Consider the following 15,050-nt stretch of genomic DNA (forward strand, 5'->3'; position numbering starts at 1 on the left):
CGATACCCCCTGGATTGTTCTGCATCTCCTCGGAGCGTTGTGATGCTCTTTCCCAAGCTGCCTGCCCGAGGTCTACACCTGCATATGCCCCTAAGCCACTCCTTCAGCTACAATTCATATGCACGAAACCGCGGGGTACGTTCTGGCATAAAGCTTGACGACACGACGTGTCCATCTTCTCCAATATCTTTGCTATATAGAGCCACCTCAATACTAATGCTAAACTGCAAACATATGGCACGATCCACCGTTGCCAGATATTCCCTCATAGCCATCTCCAGCATGACTATCACTATACATAGATCCATGTTTACAAGCAAGCTGTCGTCGCCGAATCACAAGTACTCCTAGGCATCGTATCACGCGCATCGCCAGGTGATGGTGGATATCGGACTGCAGACATGTCTCGAGGCATGAACCCTCATCACGAGCCGTTGCCCGCGCGCCTACTACCGTCTGAATTAATGCGCCAGCTGTCCTGATGATGATTTCCACAATGCACATGTGCTCGGAGCCCTGGTCGGTCACCGTTCTGCTGCCATGGCTTTGACGCATCCTTCAATAAAGGTGCGGGGACAGCCTGAAGCCGTTGCCGTCTCGCGTCTCGAGCTCCTTCATCAGCATCTATATGCTGCCTACCGCCACCCACGATCAACCACCTCCTACACGTCCATGCCAACATGGCTCCTGCCACCAAGAGCTCCGCCATGACGCCCTCCAGTGGCAAAGGTACGTCGTCAGCAATTCTCCAAGCTATACACAGCGCTGACATCGTCTAGCGAAGCTGGAACAAGTCACTTCAATCCTCGCGACACTGAAGACCGACCTCGAGCAGACGAACCTACTCCCTCACCGTAAGGCCGATACATTCCTAGACGCGGAGGCCGGACACGGGCAGTCGAACATGCGGCCAACTGAACTTATGCATATTCACAGAGCGGAACACCTTGCTAGAAGAACTCAAAGTCCATGGACGCGCTGCCGAGAACGCCGACCCCATATTTGCCCGGAACGTATGTACACGGAGGCTTGCTGTAGGAGGAGCGAGACTGACTCTGGAGTCGTGATAGGGAATTGAGATACTAGCACGCTATGGCTTCGAAAGCTCAAACTCGGCGACATCGCGAGAAGCACTCCGGTGTCTTGCAAACGCATTGTTACTACAGCCCAAGACCCGGCAAATGTTCGTGGACCTGGGTTTCGGAGACAAGGCTGCTGAGAAGGCGAAGGTAAGTTGTAAGGCCATACATCGGGAGAATATAGCTAATTCCCCTCTAGAGCGACAACACGGACGACGAGTTCCTCATCTCCCGAATCCTCTTTCTCCTGACCTACGATTCCGACCTCGACTTCGACTCCCTAGTGAGGTCGCATCAACTTGCTGAAAGCATCAACGCCGCCATCGCGCGGCATGCAAGGCGATACTCCAAGTCCTCCCGGCACCTCTCCTACGATAACCCCATGTCCATGAACACCATGGCCCTCTCCGAAACTCTCAAACTCCTGTTCAACATAACCCACCACTACCCCGACCTGCAACCCATGTTCACAAAGTCAATCCCGCACATCTTCAAAATCCTCGTCCGCCACAAAATCCCCTCTCCCCCCCTCGAGCAACCCGTCAACTACCTCATCAACGCCCTCCTCAACCTCGACCTCGAAGAAGGCGACAAAACCGCCAAATCCTTCTCCCACTCCGCCGTCTTCCCCAAATTCGATGCCAAATGCAACGCCGAGCACCTCATCAACATCCTCGACCAGGCCATCTCCGTGTATCCCGAAGCCCAGCTCGACCGCGTCGCCCCCCCCGTCCTGACCCTCATCCGCCGCGTCTACGAAATCGCCCCCGACGCCGTGCAGACGTACATGCAGTGGCTGCTGCTGCCCACCGACGACGAGCGCACGCGGCCCCTGGGCAAGAGCGACACCCTCTCCGCGCGCCTGCTGCGCCTCTCCACCTCCGCCATGTTGCCCACCCTGCGCGGCAACATCAGCAGCATGCTGTTCGAGCTGTCCGGGAAAGACGCCGCCAAGTTCGTGCACAACGTCGGGTACGGCTTCGCGTCGGGGTTTTTGCTGAGCCACAATATCGCCATGCCGGAGAGCGCGATGGACGCCTATGCGAATGGGACCGAGGGCGCGGAGAAGGGGGGCGTGCCGGTGAATCCGATTACCGGGCAGCGGCTGGATGCGGAGGAGGAGGAGCAGGGGCCGCCGATGACGCGCGAGGAGAAGGAGAGGGAGGCGGAGCGGTTGTTTGTGCTTTTTGAACGGTATGTTGGTTCCATGTTTGCGATTGTTATGCGATACTGACGATACGTTAGGCTCAAAGCTACAGGCGTTATGAACGTGGAGAATCCAGTTGCGCGAGCGGTGCAGGAGGGTCGATTCGAGGAGCTGGATGACGATGCTGATGAATGAACGATGGTCACGTGGTCAGGGTGTCATACGCGGACGCACGACGTGCAATCTTGCATTTAATCAGGGATGCATTGGTAGGTCCTCTCATTCAGGGCATCATGCCATTATGGTTGTATAGGGAGTACACATACCACGGAGTTGAATCCAATTCATTTTCGGTCATTCTTGAAACACGCCTACGCGCGATTGTGATGCTGCCAAAATGATCATTTTTGTCTACCGGAGTGGCTGATCTACAAGGAGCTACCACCAAAAGAGCATCCTCGGAAGGCTTCCAACATAGAGGAAGTGCCAGTCACCACCCTTTCATCCATCGTGCATGCATGAATCATGAGGTCCGTTCCAGTCTAAAAATGCAAACGCCATCATGCAACGTCATCAACAGTCGTGATGTGTCTCCCCCGAAAGCCGCCTACGCAGCCAATCCCATCAAAGAAAGAAAGGACAGAAAGGAAGAGTATCTCGCCAGATCTCGTCGATTGTGGTCGAGGCGATCATTGCAGGAGCGGATCCTAGGTCCCAGTTAGCACAGTCCCACCTCATTCTGATGATTCGAAGACTTACCCTGAAATGTTTCTGGAAGTTATGCTGCTTCTCGTTTCCAGCCTGGTACTTATTCCGCGCCCGCTGCTCCCTCCGCCTCTCCCGTTTTTCTGTCACATTGACAGCCTTCTTCGTAGCGTCGCTCACGCCAATCATGCCCAGGCCGCCATTCGCGCGTGTGATGAGCTCACCACCCTGCCGACCGCGACCGCGACGCTGCCCATCCATGCCGGTATCGCCATCGGAGTCTTCCTCGCCGCTTGAATCAGCTTCGATGCGGCGCTGGTACTGCTCCATGCGCTCCGAGGCACTGGGATGATTGCGCAGGTTCTGGCGGTAGTAGCGGTTGAGAGAGCGGTGGCCGGCGGTGCGGCCGGAGGGGAGGTGCAGCTCGAACTCGTCGTGGTAGACTGCGTGCGGAGTCGGATGAGCATGAGAATGCCAGCCATCACTGGCACGATGGGGCCGCGGGTCGCTGTGGGAGTGGTGGCGGGACTTGTTGAGGAGGGCGTAGCGGTGGGAATGATCATCGATAGGGACAGAGGTGATTTCGTCGGTGGGGACGTCGGAGAGGGTGCTATCGGTTTCCCAGCCCTCGTCTTCGACGCCGCCCATAGTCTCGTCACCGTTATGCGTTGTCTTGGTGGTGCGGGCTGCGCCAAGCTTGATACCGCCGCCGCTGGTGGTCGAGTCGGAGTCCTCGAAGTCTTCTTCGTCCGAGTAGGTGCTCCGGAAGTCGTAGAATTGGCCAATTTCGATAAGCTCGGTTTCGCCTTCGAAAGCGATCATGCAGTGGCCGCGATCTCGCATGTGCGTTTGGATTCCTACAGCGGTGTGGACTGCCTTGCCGCAGTAAAGGCACTCGTGAAAGTCGTTGATCTTGGTGTGGAGGTACTTGATCAGACCTTCGCTATCCGTGAGATAGTCCTTTTCTGGGATAAACATGCCGTGGATGCGGCCCATGTGCTCGATGTTCAGCGAGAAGTTCGGGGAACGATAGTTGCAGAACAAGCAGTTGACGAGGGGGTCCGTCTTGATTTTGTTGGCGGAGGCTGTCGACGTCGCATCATCTTTCTCCATGGCTGAAGAGCCGGTGTTATCCCTAGACAAGGGGTGCTCTGGTCGGTCGCCTGCAGCAGAGTGGTGTGGGCGCGTTGGCCGACGAGAAAGCGGCACCTCGCTCAGTGTCGTATTCTTGATCTTGTCCACCACCTTTGTAAATTCCTCCTCGACCTCGTCGTCCGCTGATTCGTCTATGGTAGGCTCGCCCAGAGAGAAAGCTGAGGACGTTACTGACGCCGTCTCATCGTCCCGTCCCACGGAGGCTCTAGATTTGTGTCCCCTCGCAACATTCGCTTTATGTTTCTGGCTGTTCAGGTGGTTGGCATAGGCGTTCTCGCTGAAGTACGACTTCTGGCATATCGAGCACGGCTTCTCGAAAGCGGCTTTGGCTGCGGTCGCGGCTGCAGAAGCCTTGTTGGCCAGCACCTTCTCGGCGAATATCTCTGCGGAGAGGGGGGGAAGGTTCGCGACTCTGCGCTTGAGATTGTACCGACTAGAGGAGGCGTGTTAATTGGAGCCTGGGTAGGTCTCGAAGAGAGTAGTAGAGAACATACTGCCAGTCGGCCTGCATATGAGCCCTCTGAAGCTCACTCGACCTGAATGCGACCTGGCAGGTGTTGCAGGTGAATGGATGGGTAGATTCGCGGCCTTGCTGTGACGGCTGGCTCGCCGTCAGCGGCTTCGGAGAGGCCAACATGGTATCGTTTCGGTAAAATGAGCAGCAGGTTAAGAGTATAGTGGAGGCTAAGGGGAGTTGTGAAGAGTGTGGTGAAAATGCAGGGACGACAGTGGGTTGGAGGGACCGCCGCTACCAGTGACGAGGAGGGGCAAAAAGGCCTTTCGGGGCGTCGGCAGGGCACTGTCTGGACAGCTTGAGATATAATAATCTACCAGAATGGTGCTCGGAAATCAAAGAGCATGACAGAGCACGAGCGAGGGGCAAACTCGGCGTTGCAGAGTGGCGAGATGGGATGAGCTCAAATTGGGCGTGTGCGGGATTATGGATGTGCTGGCTGGTGACGTCCCTTGGTCTTCAGCCTTGCGGACCCAGCCTTACGCACGTGACGCAGCACCAAGACCACCGAATCGCGTATCCCCATCGCCAGCCTCCTCCGCACTTCCTCTCATTCACCCCACGTCCCTTGGCGCCTGCTTCCCCAGCCTACGAGGAAGCCGAGGACAGCGGATGAAGCTTCCTACCATGTGTCTTCAGAGCCCCGTCATTCCGCCTGATCCCTCTTCGCCCTCAACTGCGACACGACTGCCTCTCCAGCAACAACCTCAGTCGCTTCGCCCAATAAGCCAGCAGTTACCCGAGCACGAATACCCAACATCTATGATATGACGTCCAAGTCGAGGAGAACCCGGAAACCTTCGAGCCATGAGATCCCTTCAATGACTGCTGCGTCCCTGGGCATAGGGGTCAGCAATAGAACCCGTCCACTTCTTTCAGAATCTTTGGCCGGCCGTATTGTTTCGGTGGAGGACCCAAGCAGGTTGTTAGACTCTGCGCATGCTTTGCGCCAATTGCGATTTCAGAATCTTGTTAGACGGTTCGTGCTGATGCTATTTCGTCTTGCAACTCTAGTAACCCACCTCCAGATACATCTCCCAGATTCAGTACGGATGCGAAGAGCCCTCATGCACCACTCCTACCTGCCTTAGCTGTAGAAAACGAGACACCAGCAAACCATTTAAAACGCCTACGCAGGTGACGGCTCGAGCGCTTGCTCATTATCTCGCCAGTCAGGACAACCCGCATGCTGGATTATGTCCCAATAAGCTCAACATCTTACCGTCGACCCTTGAAATTAGCGGCAAGCAAACTCGTGCAGCCACAGGAGATTGGGCGGATATACCTTACGGGAGCACGGTGTTTGGGAATGGTCGTTCACGCTCTCATGAGCGTATCATGCTTCAAAATGATTTAGCTGCTCCTCCCGCCAATGGGCGTCTTGATGTCCGATCTTCGAAGCCTTATGATTCCTCTGAGCGCCCGGAAAATACGTATTGGCAAGATGTCAACCGCCAGCATCAGGCAAAAAAAGACAACAAGTCATTAGGGCAGAACTTGTACGACACGGTTGCTGTGATCTGCTCGTTTTCAAAACATATACCAAGCCCCCCTGAGTCTCTTCACTCCCTGTCAAAGTATCGTGAGGATCCTCCATTGATCCATAGAAATCACACGTCACCGGCCAGTATCAACGCAAAAGCCGACAACTCAGACAGCGTGATGGACCATAATACTTCATCGCAATCCAAGAGCAGCTCTTCGATTGACTCACAGCCATCATGCAACGGTCACATGGCCAACGGGGTCAACGGACACGACAGCGGGCCGGCCAAGACCGGCTCGCACACTTTACCTATACTCAGTCGTCACCCTTCGAAGAAATCCCCCGGACGCTCCAACTCCCACATAACAACTGAGTATCACCCTGACGGACAAATAATCCGCAAGTTTACCCAACGTATACCCCACTATTCGAACGGCCAGGCCAGAACCACCGATCATCCCGGCCTTGACGGAGCTGGCGGTACCGATTTTGCCAAGTCTAGCACCATGGGTACGGCCAAACTCTCAAATGGCATTTCCATCAAGGGCGGGGAAACGAAAGATATCTCAAGGGCTGCGACTGCAGTGATACCAGACCATCAACGCTCGGAGCGAGACCAGCATTTGGAGCGAGCCTCAGATCGCCGCAAACAAGACAGAGTGGCTGTGCCAGTCACTTCACACCTCACGTGTGCTGTCATGGACGAACTTGCTAGCCACACTCGTGATTACCGGAGCGACGACGGAGAACCATCGGCCTTCTCATTTGTCGTCGATTACGACAAGAGAGCAAGACTTCGACCTAGTATGCCTTTCGTCAATCGATCCTTATACTATAGCCTAAGTGATCCCGCCACATTGTTGCGATCTTTTCGCGACGAAGAATGGAAAGAAGGAGCTCAATCACCTTTACCTCACCTCAATCCCAATCGCCTGAGCCACGCTTTTCGGTCTTGGAATCAGCGTAATGGATCACTTATTTTTGACAGCCTGTGGATTGCTACCGAGGCATTGTTTAATCCTCCCCCAGAGATCGTAGCCCAGAAAAGCCCAAGGATCCGAGCAGCGCGTAAGGCCCCTAACGTGGACGGGTTCGCCGATCTGCTCGTCTCCCCAAACTCGGACACGACCAAAGTCTACCTCAGCGATCTTGATGCAGCGCACATAGCCATGATTTGCATTCATGCTCTAACCTCCCTGGTTCCTGTTGGGTGGCCACACACTTGGGCAGAAGTCCGCAACCTACGATCGTGGGGGATCATTCTTCCACGGGCTCCCCATGACGTGCACAATCACATAGAGTACCAGTTCAAGCACCCTTGGCTCGGCATCATCGACGGGCTAGAATACGAACCAGCACTGAGACTGGCAGACCGACTGGTCCGGGGCATTGCTGCCCGCCGGTGCTTCTCGGAGATTTTGAAGACCATGTCCCGCCAGGCAGGCGAGCAACAAGACTCCAAGCAGTCCACTTTCGGGTTAATGGATGCTGTCGTCCAACATCTTGCGGTCGTAGAACAGCAAGCGAGTAAAAGCCGGTTCAACCTCGATACAGATCGCGATCCCGGCTGGACAGTAACTTCTGTTTTCCTAGAATGGTTAAGAACTATGATCATCAAACAATGGGACTGCAAATCCGAAGTTCACCGGTGGAGTTCCGTTGGAGGTGCCATTGAAATCATGGGTGATTTTTGTAGGTCTGGTCTTTTTCTCAACTCAATCTGGTTCTAATTGTTGCAGATGAGCATCGCGATTCTTTAAATCTATACAGCAACATGTTTCGGATCCATTATCTTCATGAACGCATGGATCAAGTCAACGCACCAACGGAATGGTTGAAGCGTTCACCTAATCCTAATACGCTCCACCTTTTATCGTACCCGTTCCTGTTCCATCCTCAGAGGGTAGTGTCCTTCTTCCGCACAGTTAATTATAGATCCATGTACAAAGAGTACGAGCGAACCGAGCGAACGCAACACCTCCGCCGACAACTGCATTTGTTCTATGACGACAGATTTTGGTTTGTGTTTGAGGACAAGCTTCAGGTTCTTTTCTCGCGATATCTGGTTCTAGATGTCACCAGAGCGGATCCATTAAAGGACACATTCGATCAGCTATGGGGATTGCAGAAGAGGCATTTTATGAAGCCTTTGAAGGTCAAACTAGGACACCACGAAGGTGAACAAGGACTAGATCAAGGCGGTGTCTCCCTTGAGTTTTTCCAAGTCATCCTAGCCGAGGTCTTTGATCCCAACAAAGGTTTGTTTTGTCATATCTGCTTGAGATGCGAAAATAAAGCTAAGCATATCAGGAATGTTCACCGTTGATCCGACTACTCGAATGACCTGGTTCCGACCGGGCTCTCTTGAACCTTTGTACCGCTACGAGCTCATCGGACTTCTCTTTTCATTGGCAATCTACAATGGAATCACTCTCCCAGTCACATTTCCAACTGCCTTCTATCGCCGCCTACTCGACAAACCTGTTACAGCCATATCTCATATCCGAGATGGGTGGCCTGAGCTTGCTAAGGGATTCGAGCAACTCCTCTCTTGGTCTGATGGTGACGTCGGCGACGTGTTCACTCGGACCTACTCCTTTAGTTTCGAGGCCAACGGGAAGCGAATCGATGTCGATATGAGAGCATCTCAGTCTGACCGTGAACCCTGTTCGAAAGAAGACAACAACGAAAACCTCACCAGCAAACCCTTCCCAACCTCCTTCTCCCATGACGGCCCTTGGCAAGACGAGTCTGAAGCACGGTTATTGAGAGGAAACGTGCCTCCTATTTCAGACAGCTCCCTACCCAAACTCATCGACGAGCTCGACGGATTGCTACCTGACGAGCAAAACGAAGCCGAACTCGTCACCAACGCCAACCGCAAGCAGTACGTCGACGACTACATTCACTACCTCACAGATTACAGCATCCGAACCCGCTTCAACGCCTTTGCCAAAGGCTTCTACACCTGCCTCGACTGGAAAGCTGTCAACATCTTCAACGAAGACGCGCTCAAGTTTCTTGTGGAAGGCCACCACGACATCGACATCGCCGCGCTCCGGGCTGCTACGAAGTACGAGGACGGCTACACGGCGTCGCACCCCACGGTCCTCGCTTTCTGGGATCTGGTCGAGACGTTCGACCTAGATGACAAGAGGCGGCTGCTGGAGTTTGTCACGGCGAGCGATAGAGTGCCTGTTGGCGGCGCGGCGAAGATGCAGTTCGCGATTGTGAGGAGTACAGCGCCGACGGAACAGCTGCCGACGAGTAGTACGTGCTTTGGACGGCTGAATCTGCCGGAGTACGAGACGAGGGAGAAGCTGGAGAAAAAGCTTCGGCTGGCGCTGGAGAACTCCAAGGGGTTCGGGGCCGTGTAGGGGGTTCCTCGTCACCGTACGATATGTGGGCGTGTGGGCATGTCGATAGGTCGACTTGTGGGCGTCCACGACCAGGTATCATTCTGCAGAAGCGGAGACGTTTGGTTTGGATTTCTTCTGGCGTTTTGGTACGGGCTAGAGTAGATGGGACTCGCCCGTTGTAGTATATTAGGTCTTTGGAAGAGCCTTTCATCAGTATTCAGTGTCATTTCTAAGGTACACTACTTCCCCTCATTTCTATCCACTACTGGTGCCTAGGTGTTCCCACAACAATTTGCTCTATAGGGTCGACTTAGCTGCGAAGTACCTGTCCAAACCTTCCATGACCTTCCATGCCCTTCCACGCCGCAGAATCTGCGCTGTTGGCTAGATGAGCGTCCCGCGCAGAGCGGCGCTTCTGATTGACCGACAAGCTGACTAATCCCTGACTTATCCTTGGCAGACTCTGGTCTCCTCGAGTATAAAAGGACCAGGTCGCCCACTCCACCAAGTTTTTTTTTCCTTCATCGATTCTCGACTCGATCAAGAGTGATGGCTGGAATAAGCCCCTCGGCATTTCGGAGCTGAGGTGGGCCCAAACCAATGCCACGGCATGCGCACAGACTGCTATGCAGAGTACTTGCTGCGTATGATCACTCTCCCTTCCGCAACAACTTTCGACCCGGGGGCATTGGTTTTCTGGCCTTGTGCTGGAGGCTGAAGCCCTTTTGAGAAACTTTTTTGATGTTCTTTGCTTTGGGGGTTTTGGCGGGATGAAGGTGGAGGCGGTTGATGATGAATGGTGGTGATGCCCTGCGCGGGTTGTAATGCTGATGATTGTTGTCTTCGCTTGATAATGCTGAGCACGCACTAAAAATAGTAATGGCCAGCAGAGAGTGCACCCAAAGCGACAAGCTGATGCCGCGCAGCTGGAGTTTACGTATACTATCACGTGTATTAGCACTGGTATTAGCCGCATTGAGACAAGGCCGTGTGGCCGTACATTTTAAGACCACCTCCTCCCGACCTGACGCAATACCTTCACTTCACCTTTACAAAACTACATATGCTCCCAACGACTTATCCTAAATGTGCTTACGCGTTTTATGACAGCACCGAGACATAGGTTTGGGCACTTCTTGCCATTGGCTGGGATACCCCGACAGGCTTTAGAAACTCCGAATACGATGTAAAGGAGAACGCAGTGCAAATTAGACTATGTTTTTACTAACTGAAGACAAGTTACCTAGAGCGCTCCTTACAGTGGTATGAAGAGAGCAAGAGCGAAGCCATAGCAGTGGTATAGCCGTGTGCCCAGGCTTATGACCTAGTGCTGCACATTCTACGCTAGCCATACAAATTCTTGCCTCTGTTCATCGCAAGACCGCGAGGTACTCCGTTACAAATGGATTGGCGCCAACTCCCAACTGCTTGCTCAATTGAAGGCGACCCAAATTACCAAGACTGCCGGCTGCCTCGCGATGAAGCGATAGGATTGGGTTTAATTCAAGAACCTGCGTCTGATGAAGCAATCAGCTTATCAGATCTTCCCGAGTTTCAATACTTACCTCTACTCGACCCTCGTCGCTCCATTCGCGTTCTATGTCTCGAAGGACCTCGACGGGTGCAGGGTCATCATCAGGAAACGGTACCGTCTGCATCTTTCCATCATTTCCCACTAGTTGCAAAATTGCCGTTCATTGCTCTTTCGTATGCTTGGGGAAATCCTGAAAAGAAATGTCCGATCCTGCTGAACGATTGCCTTTTCTGGGTGACCGAAAGTCTCGCCAGTGCTTTGGAACGCTTTCAAGAGCAAGACCGCATGCTGCCACTATGGGCTGATGCTATTTGTATAAACCAAGAGGACCTCAAGGAAAAGGGACCGCACGACTAGTACTCGGCTGGATCGGCCCTGTTGCCGATGACAGCGACGTGGCGCTGAAGTCACTCGCGCACATTGGCCGTGAGCTGCCAGGTGGATTAGCATCATCGTATGAGGAAAGGTACCGATGGTTTACGGACCTAGTCCCTGAAGATGAAACGAACCCCGAGTATGCCTTTCCAGTGGCAGCTATTGTGGCACTTGTCAACCGACCGTGGTGGCGACGAATCTAGGTAGCTCAAGAGGTGGCGTTATCAAAGATCTTCCACGTAATATCCGGCGAATCTTCCGTTCACTTCGAACTTGCTATCATTGCCTTCCGCCTTCTAGCTCAGCTTCCGGTCCTCAGTATCAACTATGGCCGTTCTCTGAGCAACCATATCAAGCAGTTCATCCCTATTTCGAAATGCAGACCAAGACTCCTAGAAGCAGTCTCACCTAGGCAAGGCCATCGCCCACAGCCACTCAACTCGAGAATCCTCGACACATGGGACATGGACGCGACAGATGCTAGAGACCGTATATTCGGACTTCTAGGAATGGCGAGTGACGTGGAGGAACTTGGTATACGAGCGGACTATACAAAGCCTTGCTCTGACATATACACGACCGTCGCCGCGGCCTTTCTAGAGCGCCAGAAGAACATACAGATTCTATCGAGATGCCGCTTCCCCAAGAAACAGCTCAACTTGCCGACGTGGGTCCCGGACTGGTCCGATTTTCCTCTGTCGTATCTCTGGAATGCATATTTCAGTCTCTTCTCTGCCGGGAAATGCGCCCGTAAGCAAACGCTCCGCGTGTCAGGCAACTCGCTCATTATTCTCGGGGCCAGTGTCGACGTCGTGGGTATAGTGGGTTGGTCATGGGACTCAGCGATCGTAAAAGAAGCGAACGACACAACTATCACAGCACAAAAGGGCCTAGGCGAAATCACTACCCTCGTTAGCACAAACTGCGCCGCGTATCCAACGGCCGAAGCCAGAGAAGATGCCGTCTGGCGGACATCCATCTTGGATCAGGATATCGCAATGCTCGGTAAGGCAGATAGATGGAGTCGGCGAGCTACGCCACTTATGCATAGCGGATTCAAAGCATTCTATGGATCTGGGCTATGGCCCAACGCTGAGCAACACCACGCAGTAGCTACTTTCGTCGGGGCTATGGTAGCCGCCAATGAGGACCGCCGGTATTTTACGACGAGGGGAGGCTATCTCGGTATTGGTCCTGTGGGCATTCGTAGCGGCGATCTAGTTTGTATCATCCTTGATGCCGATGTGCCGTTTGTACTCCGAAAAAGTGCAGCCAATGGTGCCGGAAATGCTCAATTCGAGCTCGTCGGAGAATGCTACGTTCACGGAATCATGGATGGGGAGTTCCTGAGGAGTAATCCTGAGATTCTAGAATTTACTTTAGTGTAGTCTCCCTTGTTGAGGGATCCAAACTTGAATGATTTGAAGCAGAGTATACTGGAAGATGGACGTAGGGATTTTGAGGGAAACGAGAAGTCTTTGCGAGTGCTGGGTAGGGATGAATGGACATAGTGAATGGGGTCACGTGCGACGCAGAAGTACTGTCTGTCTCGGGTGTTCTACTACTATGACGGCCCATCTATTCACTGGGTAGTACAGTACTAGATCATAGTTTTGGGCACACGGATCTATCACTGCTCCGGCTCTACTCTTGCTCGCTCGACACCAATGTAAGGCGTAGTTTCCATAACGTTGGATTTACTTCGAATTTGGATAAAAGCCTATCGGGGCGCACCAAGCAGTTACAAGGAGTGCCCAAACCTATGTATTGGTACTGTAAGCTGCCCACCTCGTTAAAGGTGAATATCCCAGACAGTCCTTCTGCCATGGGCCCTCGTTTGACCTAGACACATCAAAAGAGTGATATGGCGTCGCCTGGGCTTTATGATCTACAGCGGAGCTACCTTTCCCGTCATCAGCTGAAAAGCAAGCATCTTGGCTTGTGTGTGCCAGCTTCAGCCTCGCCGCAAGGCTGAAGTGGGCCTTGACATTCCGCCTATACAAAAGTCGAGCCGAGGAGTTCGGATTGGCTGTTCGCTAATGATCATTGGATACTACACGGCTTGCCCTGCTCATGTGCGCATTTAATCAAATTGCGCCCAGTATTGTGGCTGTTGAAATGAGTTGCCAAGGAACTGTGGCGCCCCTGATCAGGAAATACGCACCCTTTGAATGGTGCCCTCGCGCTTATGCCTGGTCTTCCAATATATCTCAGATACCGCTTGATATCTGCTGAGGGTGTCATAAAGTCACCAGAGCTTTCTATGTATTCTTAAGCTCGCCCAGCATCATTCTTCGTTTTCGTCTACGATGATCATTATGACTTCTACAAAACTGCTTTTACTAGTAACCTGCTGCTCCATCTTAGTCTCACTCCCGCAACCAGCCCTCGCAGCCACTGTCCAAAGCCCGAACTGTCATATCCATGGCGACCCAGACGTCTATGGCCCTGGCATCCGCTACGGCTTCTACCTGCAATGGGCCGCGATCCTCATCTTCCAATTCTTCGTGCCCTCACACGCAGACACCATACGCCCCGCCTCTGCCATCACGGTCCTAGCCGTCTACATCAACACCTTCCGCAACTTCTTCCACGACTCCCTCGTCGCGATTGACTGGCCAATGCTCTGGTACCTAACAGCCATCCTCGTCGTCTGGAACCTCCCATCCTCGATGAACGCACTGGCACGCACAGGCGGCTCTCTTTTCGTCGTCATGATAATCCTGTCGGTCTACTACCTAGCATCTCCCTGGGTCATCTTCCGCGCGTGGGACTTCGGCATACAGCACCACTGCGTCGTCAAATCCTTCTTCTTCGTCCCCATCAGCAGCACCGCCCATGGCTGGGGTCACATTCCTCAAAGTTGGCTGGAGCTTGGGCGTCGTCATCGGCGTGGTGTTGGTCTTGGTCGGCATCTCGGCGCTGTCGATGTGGGCGACGTCGTGGGACAAGGACTTTGCTAGCGAGAAGAAAGGACCGAACCCGGTTTCGGTTTCTGGGGCTTTCTGACGCTTGGGACTGGTGCGGTTGCGATTGCGTTTGCGGAGATGACGATCAAGGTTAATGGTATCACTTTTCCTGGCACTGAATAATCTAAGGCTTTAATGTTAGCCAATGGTATAGTACTAGGACATAGTTTTGGGCGCGCCGCATGTCTTATTTCTTGCCGATTTATAGTAAGGTGCTGAAGCACCACAAACAGCGGCGAGTAGGCCGAACACCAGCGCGTGAATGTTCTCTGATAAAAGCTTTCAGGAACTTCACATCTTATCAAAACTTTTAAAACGCGCCGAAACACCGTCAACGGTGGTGAGAAAGTATACCCAGACTCTTGGCAAGTTACTGTATCACTGCTCACTCATTCACTGGGTAGTGCTCTCAGGAGGCAGTCGGATCTTGGTGGCACACTAAGCTTGCCAACTCGGTAAGGATGAATGTAGCAAACAGTCCTCCTACCATGGGCCTTGGTTTGGCCTAGACGCGTCAGAAAGAGTGAAATGCTGTTGCCTAGGCTTTATAACCTGCAGCGGAACTAACTACCTCCCCTGTCATCAGCTGAAGAGCAAGCATGTGTGCCAACTTCAGCCTTGCGACAAAACTGAAGTGGTCCGTCTTCTGCTTTATCAGGTTTCACACCTTCGCTTGACCGGTCACAGCATTTGAAAGTGTGCCTCGCTCTCTGCTGAGTTTCTCTTC

General features: G+C 53.1%; 6 protein-coding genes across 6 annotated transcripts; 5 read left to right on the forward strand and 1 right to left on the reverse strand.

The window, feature by feature from the left end:
• The first annotated feature begins 620 nt into the window (after positions 1 to 620).
• Positions 621 to 2,687, forward strand: BDZ99DRAFT_467335 (uncharacterized protein). Its single transcript, XM_033720999.1, has 6 exons — positions 621 to 729; positions 780 to 854; positions 937 to 1,013; positions 1,071 to 1,229; positions 1,279 to 2,273; positions 2,325 to 2,687. The coding sequence occupies exons 1-6, from the start codon at positions 681 to 683 to the stop codon at positions 2,419 to 2,421; spliced, it is 1,452 nt and encodes a 483-aa protein (XP_033571612.1). The 5' UTR covers positions 621 to 680; the 3' UTR covers positions 2,422 to 2,687.
• BDZ99DRAFT_451783 (uncharacterized protein) lies at positions 2,498 to 4,919 on the reverse strand. The gene is made up of 3 exons (XM_033718236.1): positions 4,581 to 4,919; positions 2,986 to 4,519; positions 2,498 to 2,933 (listed from the first exon to the last, which is right to left on the reverse strand). The coding sequence occupies exons 1-3, from the start codon at positions 4,721 to 4,723 to the stop codon at positions 2,916 to 2,918; spliced, it is 1,695 nt and encodes a 564-aa protein (XP_033571613.1). The 5' UTR covers positions 4,724 to 4,919; the 3' UTR covers positions 2,498 to 2,915.
• Positions 4,920 to 5,148: 229 nt separating this feature from the next.
• Positions 5,149 to 9,609, forward strand: BDZ99DRAFT_149681 (uncharacterized protein). The gene is made up of 4 exons (XM_033712765.1): positions 5,149 to 5,579; positions 5,629 to 7,778; positions 7,826 to 8,344; positions 8,397 to 9,609. The coding sequence occupies exons 1-4, from the start codon at positions 5,368 to 5,370 to the stop codon at positions 9,461 to 9,463; spliced, it is 3,948 nt and encodes a 1,315-aa protein (XP_033571614.1). The 5' UTR covers positions 5,149 to 5,367; the 3' UTR covers positions 9,464 to 9,609.
• An 889-nt stretch (positions 9,610 to 10,498) lies between these two features.
• Positions 10,499 to 11,661, forward strand: BDZ99DRAFT_149695 (uncharacterized protein). The gene is made up of 2 exons (XM_033712766.1): positions 10,499 to 10,631; positions 10,685 to 11,661. Exon 2 carries the CDS (start codon positions 10,848 to 10,850, stop codon positions 11,334 to 11,336), a length of 489 nt encoding a protein of 162 aa, XP_033571615.1. The 5' UTR covers positions 10,499 to 10,631; positions 10,685 to 10,847; the 3' UTR covers positions 11,337 to 11,661.
• BDZ99DRAFT_149700 (uncharacterized protein) lies at positions 11,578 to 12,870 on the forward strand. The gene has a single exon (XM_033712767.1). The coding sequence runs from the start codon at positions 11,819 to 11,821 to the stop codon at positions 12,740 to 12,742; it is 924 nt and encodes a 307-aa protein (XP_033571616.1). The 5' UTR covers positions 11,578 to 11,818; the 3' UTR covers positions 12,743 to 12,870.
• Positions 12,871 to 13,634: 764 nt separating this feature from the next.
• Positions 13,635 to 14,317, forward strand: BDZ99DRAFT_502508 (uncharacterized protein; the record flags this gene model as incomplete). The annotated part of the gene is made up of 1 exon (XM_033723898.1): positions 13,635 to 14,317. The coding sequence occupies exon 1, from the start codon at positions 13,664 to 13,666 to the stop codon at positions 14,315 to 14,317; it is 654 nt and encodes a 217-aa protein (XP_033571617.1). The 5' UTR covers positions 13,635 to 13,663.
• Between the last annotated feature and the right edge of the window lie 733 nt (positions 14,318 to 15,050).

This window comes from Mytilinidion resinicola, assembly GCF_010093595.1.
Source record: "Mytilinidion resinicola strain CBS 304.34 unplaced genomic scaffold BDZ99scaffold_21, whole genome shotgun sequence".
NCBI classification, from domain to species: domain Eukaryota; kingdom Fungi; phylum Ascomycota; class Dothideomycetes; order Mytilinidiales; family Mytilinidiaceae; genus Mytilinidion; species Mytilinidion resinicola.